We start from the raw sequence: 13,101 nt of genomic DNA, 5'->3' as shown, positions 1-13,101 counted from the left end.
TTACTGAGGAGCTCTCTTTAAAGGACATCATGAAGGACAGGCTGGAGTTTGCCAGAGTTAGCAGAGGCTGCCAGCTCCCCGTCTAAATACTAGTTCTCCACTTCCTCTGTTGTGATGAAACCCTTGGTTTTTAGAACAACATCCATCGCAGAGGCCATTAACTCCTGGCCAGTGTGAAGAGAGCAGAAGTGATGTGTATAGTGCCTGGGTCATGGACTTGAAGAGAAAGGGTATTCCCTTTTGCTCTTGGTTGGAATGCAGATGAGACGGTGATAACCATCTGGGACCATGCAGATGAGGGCAGCACTCAGGGAAGACAGAGCAACAGCTTGCAGGGCCTGGGTTCCTGTCACTGGGCAGCTGCTCCATGAGCCCTGGGCTGCTGCCGGACACAGAGATTTCTATCTTTTTGAAGACACTATTATCTGGGGTCTCTGTGACAGCATTGAAACCTATGGGTTAAGTACATCGGTTAGACACACAGATTTGGAGGTGGAGTTAGGGGAGTTGGTCATTCCAAGAAAAAGCCAAAAGAAATAACACAGTTGATTCCTATTATGTTGGGCCCTGTACTAGGTCATTTATATGGATCAACTCATTTTAACCCTCGTAACTACCTTAGGAGGTACAACTGATTCTGTTACTTTAAAGATGAGAAAATAGATATTCAAATGGAGTAAGTAACTTGCCCAAGGTCATACTATAGCTAACCTGAGAAGGGGTTGGGAATCTAACTTCAAGTTCATGATCTTTTCACTCCGCCATATCATGCAGGAACAAGTGGCGACAGAAGCACTTGGAGAACAATAAGAAATTTGCTATGGGTGGAAGACAGGGTAAGATGTTGGCAGTGGTGGCAATGAAGCTGGGAATGGCAGCATCACGTGAATTTCTTCCAGCCCATCCTCTGGTTCTGCTCTCATGCACAGGCCCCTAATGCCTGTAGCTCCAGTCCCTTTGCTGTGACTTCCGTATAAATTCCTAACTTGTGCTATTCTAGCTCTTGTACTAGACATGCTTAGTGCTGTGCTCCCCGTGGACACATTAGACACCAGATGTGGTAGTAACTTTGCCCGATTTATTAGTAGTCTCTGATGAGGATCACTATGGGATGATCCCAGCTTCTTCAGAGAAGCACAAGTCCTGATTGCAGGCTCTGGAGAGGCTGATGATCTGACCCTTTGGGGTCGCGGAGTCCTCTTAACAGCAGGACACAGGGCTGCTCCTCCCAGCCACTCATCCAGAGTCAGGGCACCGCCCTCAACTCGTACTCAGCTCAGCCCCTGCATCAACAGCTTCACCAGATTCCAAAGCTCCCATTCATCTCTGACAGACACAGCAGTCAAAAGGCAGGAGGCATTTCTTACAATTTGAGATGAAATGAGCAAGTCTTAAGGGAACAGAATAGCTATCGTTTTCATCCTGTATGGAAGAGGGAATAATTTCCTATCTCTAAAAGGTTTGGGATAACAAGTTATAATATCCTGTTTTGTTTTGGAAAGAATGGGATGGTTGGCAAATGCATGAATACCTGCAGACTATATTAAGCCAATTTGGACACAATGATGGATACCAACTATAGCAGGGTAAATACATGGCAACAATGGTAAAAGCCTTTCCAATTATCCAGATTACATCCAACAATCCAGTTCTCCCTAACCAGACTCTATCCACCATATCACTGAACATTTTGATACTGAAAAGTGGCCAAAGCACAAATAAAGGAAAGATGACTCAAGCATAATATAAAGAATCTCTTCTTTGAAATGTTTCTATCTTCCTTGCCTTCTCAATTTTCAATGAATAGATCTTTTCAATTTTTTAACTCTCCTCTTTGAAATAAACAGAACCAATACTTGGAGTGAATTTCTATATGGTAGAAAATATATGTGTTGACCAAAAATTTCTTTACTTATTTAATAGAAGCACTTTCAAAGACTCGATTCAAACCTCACCTCTGCCATAAACCCTTTCTGAACTCTCCTCAGATAAGATTAAAATGTTTTCCTCTGTGACTCCGTGGTTCTTTTTTAATAGTGTTTTGAATACATGTACTCACAGCATCTATTTATTTGCCCCCAACCCCCGATTCTGCAAATTATGCTACGAATTTCCTGAAGGTGTGAACTGTGACTTTTATATCCCCAGTGTGTAGCACATGATAAATGCTTAGCAAGCGTGTGTTAAATGCATACATGCATGGTTTATGTACGACACAGAAATTGATGTCGTTGGTTGGATTTAGTGTGTGTGCCCGCGCACACGTGTGCATGGGCCTGGGCAGACCATTTCCCCAAGATCGGTACTGGAGAGTCAATTTAACAATTATAAGAAAGTCTCCTTGACAACAGTAAAAATAAAATCACTATAATAAGCAGGGATTTTTTTCCAAACCTCTTGCTTCAATTTCCCGAATGCATATGTCTACCACCATGGGTCTCTGCATGTTGTGAGCCTTCACGAGTGTTGTCAGGTCACAACAGTACACCTTCTTGATCCTCTTGAGATCAGGTTGGCAGTCATTGGGAACATGCTTGGAACACTGTTTGTGTACGTTCAATCCACAGTCTGTAAACAAAGAAGCCACATTAAGCTTGCCTGGCCCTTTTGTCAAAGCTCAACACAAATTATACGTTACCAAAAATAAAAATGAAAACACCCAGAGTTTGCTGTATCTCTCTGAAACATCCATCCCACTTAGAGGTGATGCTGTCCACAAGGTGAGTATGAAATCTATCTTTACTCATGAAACTTATATAATTCCATTTTTCTCAATAAGCCTTCTCTGCGGCTGGACCATAAGAATAGAACATCTCATGGAGATAGCTTTGGTAATTAGCCAGGTTGTTTGTATGATTTTTTTCCCTTTTGGAACTGGAAACTTTGGGTCCATATGAGGGCTTTTGGGTTTGGATTCCCAGAGCAAATTGTGTCTCATAAAGGGCGCCTAGGACTTTTGCTAGGTTGTTTCCCTTAAGTTCGTGACACTCCTTTTATGGAAGACCTGATTACTCTCTCTGTAGGAATCTCTAATCTTTGGTCTGAGAGACCCATGACCATTGGCATCCTCTTTCGCCTTCCTGGAGAGCTGCCCATACTTTCCACTCCTGTCCTCCTTGCTGGGCAGTTTCAGTAGGCCGTTCTCCTTTCTACTTGCCTTATTTTGACATCTGTTGAGTGGAAATACTGTCTAACTGGACACCGGTGGGAGTACCCGAGAGTTTACAATTTAGAACAATGCCATGTAATGTGATGATAAGACTAATTATTTATAAAGCTCATATCAAGATGCAAAGCTGAAAAGGTGCTTTTAAGTTCAGTGTGCACATTAAAAGCCTTATTAGCAGTTGGTATCCACTGATGGAATTTCTCTAACAATAACAAGGCACAGTCTACGTTCTGGAAAATAAAAATTTAATGCTGAAGATGTTCAAAGTTGATTTGGGGGCTTCCCTGGTGGCGCAGTGGTTGGGAGTCTGCCTGCCAATGCAGGGGACGCGGGTTCGAGCCCTGGTCTGGGGGGATCCCACATGCCGCGGAGCAACTGGGCCTGTGGACCACAACTACTGAGCCTGCGCGTCTGGAGCCTGTGCTCCGCAACGGGAGAGGCCGCGACAGTGGGGGGCCCGCGCACCGCGATGAAGAGTGGACCCCGCTTGCCGCAACTGGAGGAAGCCCTCGCACAGAAACGAAGACCCAACACAGCCAAAAATAAATAAATAAATAAATAAAAATTAAAAAAAAAAAAAAAAAAGTTGATTTGGTATCTATTCAAAGTACCTTCTAATACTGAGTGTTTTTATAGGTGTAAAGAATAATAATATCATTTTTATATTTTATATAATATTATACACACATGATAATGAATATTGTAATCAGTTGCTTTAAATAAAAGCACTTAACTACACCAAGGATTTGAGAGGATCTACACTTTTGTAGAATCATCAGAAAATGATTTTTGTCATTACATGATTTTCATGTCATGTTTACTGGCTGAGTTCTCTGTCTATCCCCTTCCAAAGACAAAACCAGTTCTAATTATCTTAGCTTTATCAACATGAGAAATTCAGCAAAGCTCAAGTAAACTTCAATAACATTTGATAGATCTATTTAGTGAATATAAATGTTGGTGAACTGAACTAAATAGAATAGGCTTGTTTTCTTGTTTGGATATAATAGCACCTACTCTGAAGGTTATCATGAGAATCAAATAAATTAATATATGTGAAGTCTGAAGTGTGAGGAGCATTACATGAGCGTTAAAGAGAAGAAACAGCAAATACGGTGATAGAAAATATAAGGATACCTGCCCAGCTGTTCTTAAGTTATTTCATTGGTCATTCTTACTCACTGAATTCTTATAAACTTCATTTAAAACAATTTTTTAGAAATGTGGTAAAATATACGTGAAATTCCCCATTTTGGCCATTTTAAGTGTATAGTTTAGTGGTGTTAAGTACCTTCCTACTGTGTGCGGCCAACACCACCCATCTCCAAAGCTTTCTGCATCTTTCAAAGCTGAAACTCTGTACCCATAAAACAGTAACTCCCTGGACCCTCTTCCCCTCGGCCCCTGGCAACCGCATTCTGCCTTCTGCGTGTATGAATGTGACTACTTTAGATGCCTCACAGAAGTGGAATCATACAGTATTTGTCCTTTTGTGACGGGCTTATTTCACTTAGCATAATGTCCTTAAGGTTCATGCATATTGTAGCCCATGACAGAATTTCCTGAAGAGCATTCTATTGAAGGCTGAATAATATTCCATTTTATGTATATACCACATTTTGTTTATCCGTTCATCCACTGATGGATACTTGGGTTGTTTCTACCTTTTGGCTGTTGTGAACAATGTTGCTATCAACGTGGGTGTACAAAGATCTGTTCCTTTCAGGTCTTTTGGGTATGTACCCAGAAGTGGACTTGCTGGATTACAGGATAATTCTATTTTTAATTTCTTTATAAACTTCATTTTAAGGTCTGAAATGACAGTGTTTTTATGTAGAGTTAAATACTGATATTTTATTAAAATGAAGATATTTTCTAACAAGTATAAAAATATTCAGTTTTTGCAAACGAATACAATTCTATATGCTATAAATAAAGTCTAGTTAATTTTAAAAATATTTAAATTATGTAAAATATGGAGAGTTGAGAGGTAATGATGGATATTCCAAACATTTAATGATCAGTTTTCAGTTCTCCTGCTGCCCAGAGGAAGTATGAGGTTAAACAGTGGCCACTGGAGAATAGTAACATAGCCTTAGAATTATGTTTTATTTAAAAAAAAAAAAAAACACAGAAAAAAACCCAAAAAAACCCCCAAACTCTCTTATCCCAGAGCAAGTTGCTGTTCACAGCTAATCTGAATCCCCCGAGTTTTGTTCTCATAATATTGACTTTGGACCAGTTTCCTGCTGAAATTGGATAATAGAAGCAATTAGGGATATTTTTGATAGGTATAATCTGAACAGGTTGAACTAATGACCACTGAGCAATTCAGATATTCCACCACTTTGCTCAGTGGTTGAACTGTGAGATACTTTGTAACTTTTGTGGTAATCAGGGGTATCTGGAACATTTCTGGAGAGTCTGCCTCCAAACCTACATTTACTGCTTGCCTCATGGATCTCGGATGCGGGCAGGTAGAGGAATTGACATGCACGAGCACTCCTGGACCCGTCCAGGTATCACCACAGGTGACTGCTGTATCTATATAGTAGAAGCTGAAATAGCCCTTTCCAGGCAGAGAAAGGACGTAAGGTCCCATGAGCCTGTGACCCAAAATGGGCAGTATGGGGAAACAGATCATCATTTTTAATTTTTATTTTTTAAATTTTTATTGAAGTATAGTTGATTTACAGTGTTGTGTTAGTGTCAGGTATACAGCAAAGTGATCAGTTATATATCTATCTTTTTCAGATTCTTTTCCCATATAGGTTATTACAAAATATTGAGTCGAGTTCCCTGTGCTATACAGTAGGTCCTTCTTGTTTATCTATTTTATATATAGTAGTGTGTATATGTTGCTCCCAAATTCCTAATTAATCTCCCCCACCACCTTTCCCCTTTGGTAAACATAAGTTTGTTTTCTATGTCTGTGAGTCTGTTTCTTTTTGTAAATAAGTTCATTTGTAGGAAACAGATCATCTTAACGTAGTGTCATTAGCTTATTTTAAATGCTTCATAAGAATTATTTTTTAAAATCATACCCTAGCAAGAAAGAAATCAGTCATGCTGTCAGTGGAAACCCAGTCAACATATCACAGGAGGCTATTCTTGCTCCCGGCCGGAACTGTTTGCCAGAAAAAGCATGGCATGATGAATTAGGAAGCCTGGTTAAACATTAATTTGGCAATTCTTTGCTGTTTTGTTAGATGTATCTTAATAAGATGTGCTGTGTGCTCTTAGCAATGGGTGTGTGCGTCTAGTTCTAGGTGGAAAAACACCTAGGGTTTCAAAGTACTTTGAAAATATGTGATATCAAATCAAGGTGTGTATTTTCACTGCTAATCTGATGGCAGAAAAATACTGGGTATGGGCTCTGGAGCCAAATCAATGTTCCACCACTTACTATGTAGCCAAGGGCAATTAATGATTATCAGTAAGACTCAGTTTCTTCATCTATTTAATGGGGAGAATAATTGCATCTCCCCGAAGGTTCATTGGTGAGGCTAAATGGCATGATAAATAGAAGATGGGAAAGCAATGTAACTTTTCTATCTATGCAATTCCATTGGAATTGATTTATTTTTTTTCTTTTAAGGACAGCTACCTAGTTTGGGTGGCAGGTAGGTGCCTACGAAAATATACTGCCCTGGATTTTTTTCTTTTCTTGTATAAACAGAGATATTCCTTTTCATTCTAGCAAACACCTAGAGGGGTCTCTCCATTAAGCACAGAGATGCCTTGAATCTTCCAGAAAGCTAGACTTCTGAGCTAATCTGGGCCTATTTCCCCGCTCTGGAGAGATGCCCTCCAGCTCATCATTGCGGCACTTGATGTAAATGGAAAAGGGGTAGGAAAGCTCCGTGCCTACCTGAGCATCGGACCCCTTGGGCAATAAGCCCCCACATGAAGTTGGCGCAGTATTCACACCAGTGCGGGCCTCGGAACGTGTGGACCTGTGAGCCAAGATGAAGAAAAGTGTTAGAGAAGTCAGTCACCTGGAGGCAGGTGGCCTTGGACGTGAAACGAATAGATGACACCAAGAAACGAAGGCCTGAGTGGGAGTGAGCATTCCTCACTGGGCGTTTTCTTTCCAGTGGGGATGAGTTGTGAACAGACCTGGAAAAAACATAGATGTGCTTTGATTTTGGAAAATCCTCCACTGAGCCTCCATGCCCCATACCAGAGCCAGAAAGGAATGTGGAGAAACAGTAAGAGGACAGGGCCATGCCATCAGCTAAAGAATGAGACTCTCCCTACCCAAAACAAGGCACTGTATGGAAAAACCCAAGAGAGCCTGAGCTGGTTGCTATAACCTGCATTTAGCTCAGCAAGTTCTGGAAGGCAGACCTCGGTTACTGTGGCCTTTTGACCAAAGTTGCCCTATTTATAGACTATCCAGGTAGGTATAAATAAGACATGACTGTGGGAAAATTAGAAGGTTCCAAGGCTTTAAGCCACTTCCAGAAAAGGCATTTTAAAAAGTGAGGGAGTTGGCTGAAAATGAAGGCTACCAATATGGTCTATAGAATTGCCTTCCCCAGAGAGGTGTCTGTATTCAGCGGGCCCTGGTGTGGCCTCTGGGTGTGTGTAGGTTGAAAGTGCCTTCTGATTGGCCAAGGTGCCAGTCTCATTGGTTGGTGGCCAAGTCAGTTGTTAAATATTTTGAACATTATGAAGTAAGGATGGTCTTATCTCTCATTATTCAGGTACAGGTCCACCTGTGACAGGACCATGTATTAAGTCATGATTTAAAACAAAACAAAAAATACATGTTCCCTGGCACCAATGAGCTGCAAGAAGCAGAGCTAGGGGATTCCTTGAAAGCAAATGTGGTTGAAGTAAGCCAGAAACCATCACAGGCAGTCTATTTGGGGCACATCAATCTATGTGAAAAGGTCTTGAATTTTTACAAAATTAAAATATTATGAGACTGTGTGGCTCATATAAGGACTTTCAAAGTTTTAAACCTCCATTAACAAATAAAAGACATGCAGACAATATTATTTTTTTAAGAGACTGGGAGGCCTGTACAGGCCTGTATAGTCAGGATGACAACTACGGTCACAATTTGGGAAGATGTTCATCAGAGCTCTACTTAAGAAAAAATGGCATCACTTTGAGGTCTTTATTTATATATACTAGTAACTGGGTATACATAAAGTGACGAATGAAACAAGCTTGGTTCCCTCCTAATGGCACTCACAGATTTGTCAAGGCAGAGAAAGTAGTCAATTAACCCATCAAAAAGAGCAACTTCTGACCACGGTTTCTATGCAATAAAACTAAGTTCTAATAGTCTTTTGGTATTTCAGTTTGTCACATGCAAACTGCACACCTTATACTATTTCTGCTTTGAAAAATGATGGGGGGAAAAAAACCCTCTCAGAATTATTTTTACTAAAGTGGAGAATCGTGCTGCAAGGAAATGACACTAAGCTCTGACAGAGCACCCCTTGCTGGAATGCAGAGAGTCCATCCGAGGGAGCGCTTGCATTCTCCCAGAGCCAAATGCCATGATTCACTGAAAGGCCCACTCACATTAAATGTGGTACTAAAAGAATTCCTCAGTAAAGTGTCCTGCTGAAAGCTGAACATTTTACAAATTCAGCAATCAAAGGTTTCTTAATATTTTACTAGAAATGTTCTAAAGGGACCTGCTGGTTAATCATGGCAACAAAGTTGATTGTTAATATACAGTTGAAACTGCAAGATCGATAAAATAATATGTAAATAATATATCTCAAAAAAAAAAAAAGAAAAGAAAAGAAAAGAAAAGATGCGGAAAGGGCTATAAAAGAAAAAATGAGGCTGTTACTAGAGAGATTTAAGAAAGGCCCCGGTGTTATCCATGACGGTCAGGAAGTCATCTTTTGAAAGGTGACCTCAAGCTGCTTGAAGGAAGAGAAGGAGCCAGTCTGGTGGGGGCATTGAGGGGAGCATTTCAGGCAGAAGGAATCTACGGAGGTCCTGCAGGAGCAAAAGAGCTTGGTGTGACTGAGGGACTATAAGGCCAGGGTGGCCAGAACACCAGAGTGAGGGGGAGAGAAATTGGGATGCGGTTGAAGGTAGGACAGGGCCTTGAAGCCTTTATTAACGAGTGTGGATTTGGTTGTAATCTAGGTCCAATAGGAAGTTCCTGAAGGACTTCAAGTAGGAAGATGATTTTTTAAAAAAGATGTTCCGACCACTGTGTTGAAAATGGAAGCGAGAGTGTTAACAGCAGAAAAGATTCAGAAACTGGGTAGTGGTTTCTAGTTGGGAAATGATAGAGGCCATGACCAGGATGTTGGAGGAAGAGACGGAAAGTGAATGGATTTGAGTTCTCTTTTGAAGATAGAATTTAAAGGACTTGACAGTAGAATAAATGTGGGTCTTTGAAGGAGAGAGGAATCAAGAGTGACTCCTAGCTTCTAGCTTTAGAAACCGGGTAGATAGTGATGCCACTTGCTGAGATATGGAAGACATTCTTTTGGGAGAAATTCAAGAATTCAGCTTTGAGCAGTTTAAGGTAAAATGCTGCTGAGATTCCAAGTGTTAGGTCAAGCAGGAATTCACACACAATTCAATAACTCAGAGGAGGAGTGGAACTGGAGGTATACATTTGGCCATCCGTGACAAGTAAATGGTATTTAAAATCGTGTGAATGGAATAAAAAAACCTATTAGCAATAGAGAGTAGAAAATGAGGAAAATAGAGCTCAATTCCAAGCCCATGGTGCTCCAACATTTGGAGAGAACCAAGAGAGTAAAGCGTTTCAGAAGTCAAGAGGTGAAGCGTGTTGTAGGGAAGGAGTGGCCAACCAGGTTGAATGCTGGAAAGAGGTCCAGTTAAATGAGGGCTGAACTGTGATTCAGACACATGGAAGTCATTGGCAACCTTGGCAAGAGCTGTCTCTGGATTGTTGAGGGCAGAAGTCGTACTCGAGGGAACTGAAGGATAACTGGGAGGCACGGAAGTAGAGAAATGTGTAGGCAAAGTCATCAAGAAGTTTGGTGGTGATGTCCAGCAAAGCAACAAAGATAGCTCCAGGGAGATATGGGGTGGGCCCTGCGAGGATTTTTTTTTTTTTTAAATAAAAGATGGGAGACATTAGGGCATGTTGACTTGTCAATGAGATTGACACAATAGGTAGAAGAGACTGGAGTTGCAGAAGAGAGAGAAGCAAAGGAGTGATGATCCTGAAAAGCTGAGAGATGATGGGGTTAAGGGCATATATGGAAGCGATATTCAAAAAGAGAAACAGTTGAGATCTTTCCAGAATTGCTAAAAGACACAAACCCCTCAGATTAAGAAAAGCTAAATGAGCCTCAAACCTGATGAATAAAAAATAATTTAGACCTATATAGATTTGAGTGAAAGTGCAGAATACCAAAGAGACAAGCAAAATCCTGAAAAAACAGGTTACCTGCGAAAGGACAGCAATTAGGATGAAAACAGACTTCTCCTCAGCAAAAAAGAGACAAGTAGATTACAGATTTCATCAAAGTGCTCAGAGAAAATTACTGCCAACCTAACTTCTATACACAGCTAATTACCATTCAAAAGCAAGGGTGAAATAAAGATATTTTCAGACAAATGCCAAGAGTTTCCACTCACAGGTCCTCACTCAAAGATACACTTAGGGATAATATAGTTCTGTAAGAAGCACACTGAACCTAGTGGGAAAGGACAGGATTCAAGAAGCCAGGGTTAGCAAGAAAACTGGGAAACACAGGCCAATCTAATCAAGCCTGTTTATGAAACAATAACAAGATGACTAATTTCAGAGGACTGAAAAACAGGATGAAAAAAAGGATATGGAAGATTCAAACAGTAAAACAAAGAAACAAAAAAGATTATTGTAGAATATAATGAAATAGAAAAAGAAAAGAAAAAGGATTAAAAAAAACTAACAGGTGATTTTTAAAAAGATTTATAAGATAGGCAAACCTTGGGCAATTGATCAAGAAAAAAGGCACAAACAATAAAAGAGAGGACATGAATGCAGATGCAGTAATGATATAAAACAAAAACCTCGAGAATGCTAACTTTCTACCCACAAAATTAAAAGTTATATGAAATGGATGATTTTCTTAAAGAATATAAATTATCAAAATGACTCAAAATAATATAGAAAACCTAAATTCAGTTATACCCATTAAATAATTAAATCTGCAGTAAAACATCTACCCTCAAATAGTCATTGATCCCAAATGATCTTATTAGGTTTGATCGAATTTTTAAAAAACAATCCCTAGCCAATACAGACTACTGCAGAGCGGAGAGGAAAAAAAAGAAAAGCTCCACAATTCACTTAATGAAGCTAATGTAATCTTGATTCAAAAACCATACAAGAATGGTACATAAAAGTAAAATTATACATCAATTTCAATTATGAACATAAATATAAAAATCCTACTGAGTGTAGCATTATATTTAAATGTCGTGACCGAGGAGGGTTTATTTCAGAGATTTAAGGTAGTTGACATATTACTAGAATTCATAACAATAATAAAACAAGAGAGAGAAACCACATAATCATTTAAAAAATTAGAATACCAACAGTTAATAAAATTCAACACCTGTTCATAGTAATAGCAATTAGCATACTAGAAATAGAGGGAACTCTCCTAAAAATGGTTGATTAAAGATATCTATGATACACATATAATAAAATCACATTTAAAGATAAAACATTAGAATAATTTCCTTTAGAGTCAGCAGAAAGAAAAGGCTGCCTGCTATAAGTGCTTCTCTTGGGCATTATCCTTCAGAGTTTTAACCAGCATAATAAAACAAGACAAAGAAATACATCATATATGGTTGGAAGAAAGAACAAGGCCATCAAGTTTACTTAATATAAGAGCAATAAGAAGAAATCAGTAGCATCGCTATACATCAGCAATAACTCATTTTGTTAAATCATAAAAATTAAAGACTCCATTTATAGCATCAGCAATAATCTAAAATAATTATAAAATAAATTAATGACATAAGTAAGGAGATATTCTATATTCATGTATGGCAACGTTCGATACTGCAAATATATCAATTATCCTCCAAATGAACCTTTAAATTCAATGCAATTTCAAGCAAAGTCTCCATGGTGCTTTTCACAAAACTTGACAAGATGACCCTACAATCTATATGGAAGAATAGAGCAGAAAGAAATAGCGGTGATAATTTTGAATAAGTAGAAGAACATAAGAAAACACATCCGACTATATATCAAGACTTCTATAGTTAAAAAAAAAAAAGTAAAACACCATGCAGGATGGACAGACAGACCAGTGGTACCGAGTAGAAAGATCAGAAACCAAATCACACATATATGGAGACTTGGTATATCTCAGAAATGGCATTACAAATTGGTGGGGGAAGGATGTCAGAGAGGGGAACTATTTCCTAGTTCATCCACCTATTCACCCACTCATTATTCACTCATTTATTCAATACTTACATGCTGATTGCCTACTTTTAACCTGGCACTATACTAGTCCTTGGATAACAAAGTCAAAATAGATCAGGGGAGCAAAACCTTCCTGCACTCAAGGATCTCATCTACAGGAATAAACAGGCAACATAAATAATTATCCTATGGTAGGATACTGGAGAGAATAATAAATTCTTCCTGAGAAGGCTGGGGAAAGAGATATTTGAACTGGGTTTTTGAAGGATGGATAGGAGTTCACTAGACTGGGAAAGATTAGGCTGAGGGGAACTGATGATGTTGACCTGGAGAGGCAGATAACTTGGGGAGAACATTCCAAGAAGAGGAAACAGCACAACCAAAGGCCAGTGAAGGTGGGTTTGGCTTTTTAAAGGCATTCTTTTCGTGTAGGTCATGCGAAAAAAAAAAAAAAAAAAAAGAAGGAGTGACAAAATTCTTATCCGGAACATCTCCAATGGATGAAGAAATCACATGGGAAATAACATGCCTTGAGGTAAAA

The 13,101-nt window shown here is 39.3% G+C and overlaps 1 protein-coding gene and 1 long non-coding RNA gene across 2 annotated transcripts in view; one reads left to right on the top strand and one right to left on the bottom strand.

Annotated features, from left to right (window-relative positions):
- Positions 1–13,101, bottom strand: part of CHN2 (chimerin 2) — a 326,161-nt gene that overhangs the window by 11,265 nt on the left and 301,795 nt on the right. The window contains exons 8-9 of the mRNA XM_082397992.1: positions 7,041–7,125; positions 2,395–2,568 (exon numbers count right to left, since the gene is read on the bottom strand). Coding sequence (XP_082254118.1) covers positions 2,395–2,568; positions 7,041–7,125 — 259 coding nt within the window. The remainder of the gene's footprint in view (positions 1–2,394; positions 2,569–7,040; positions 7,126–13,101) is intronic.
- LOC309631555 overlaps positions 1–13,101 on the top strand; it is a 176,840-nt gene that overhangs the window by 145,253 nt on the left and 18,486 nt on the right. The window lies entirely within an intron of this gene.

The sequence above is a fragment of the Balaenoptera borealis genome, assembly GCF_965194805.1.
Source record: "Balaenoptera borealis genome assembly, chromosome: 7".
Taxonomy (NCBI): domain Eukaryota; kingdom Metazoa; phylum Chordata; class Mammalia; order Artiodactyla; family Balaenopteridae; genus Balaenoptera; species Balaenoptera borealis.
The sequence above is the reverse complement of the archived record's forward strand: the minus strand, read 5'-3'. Positions and strand labels throughout refer to the sequence as shown.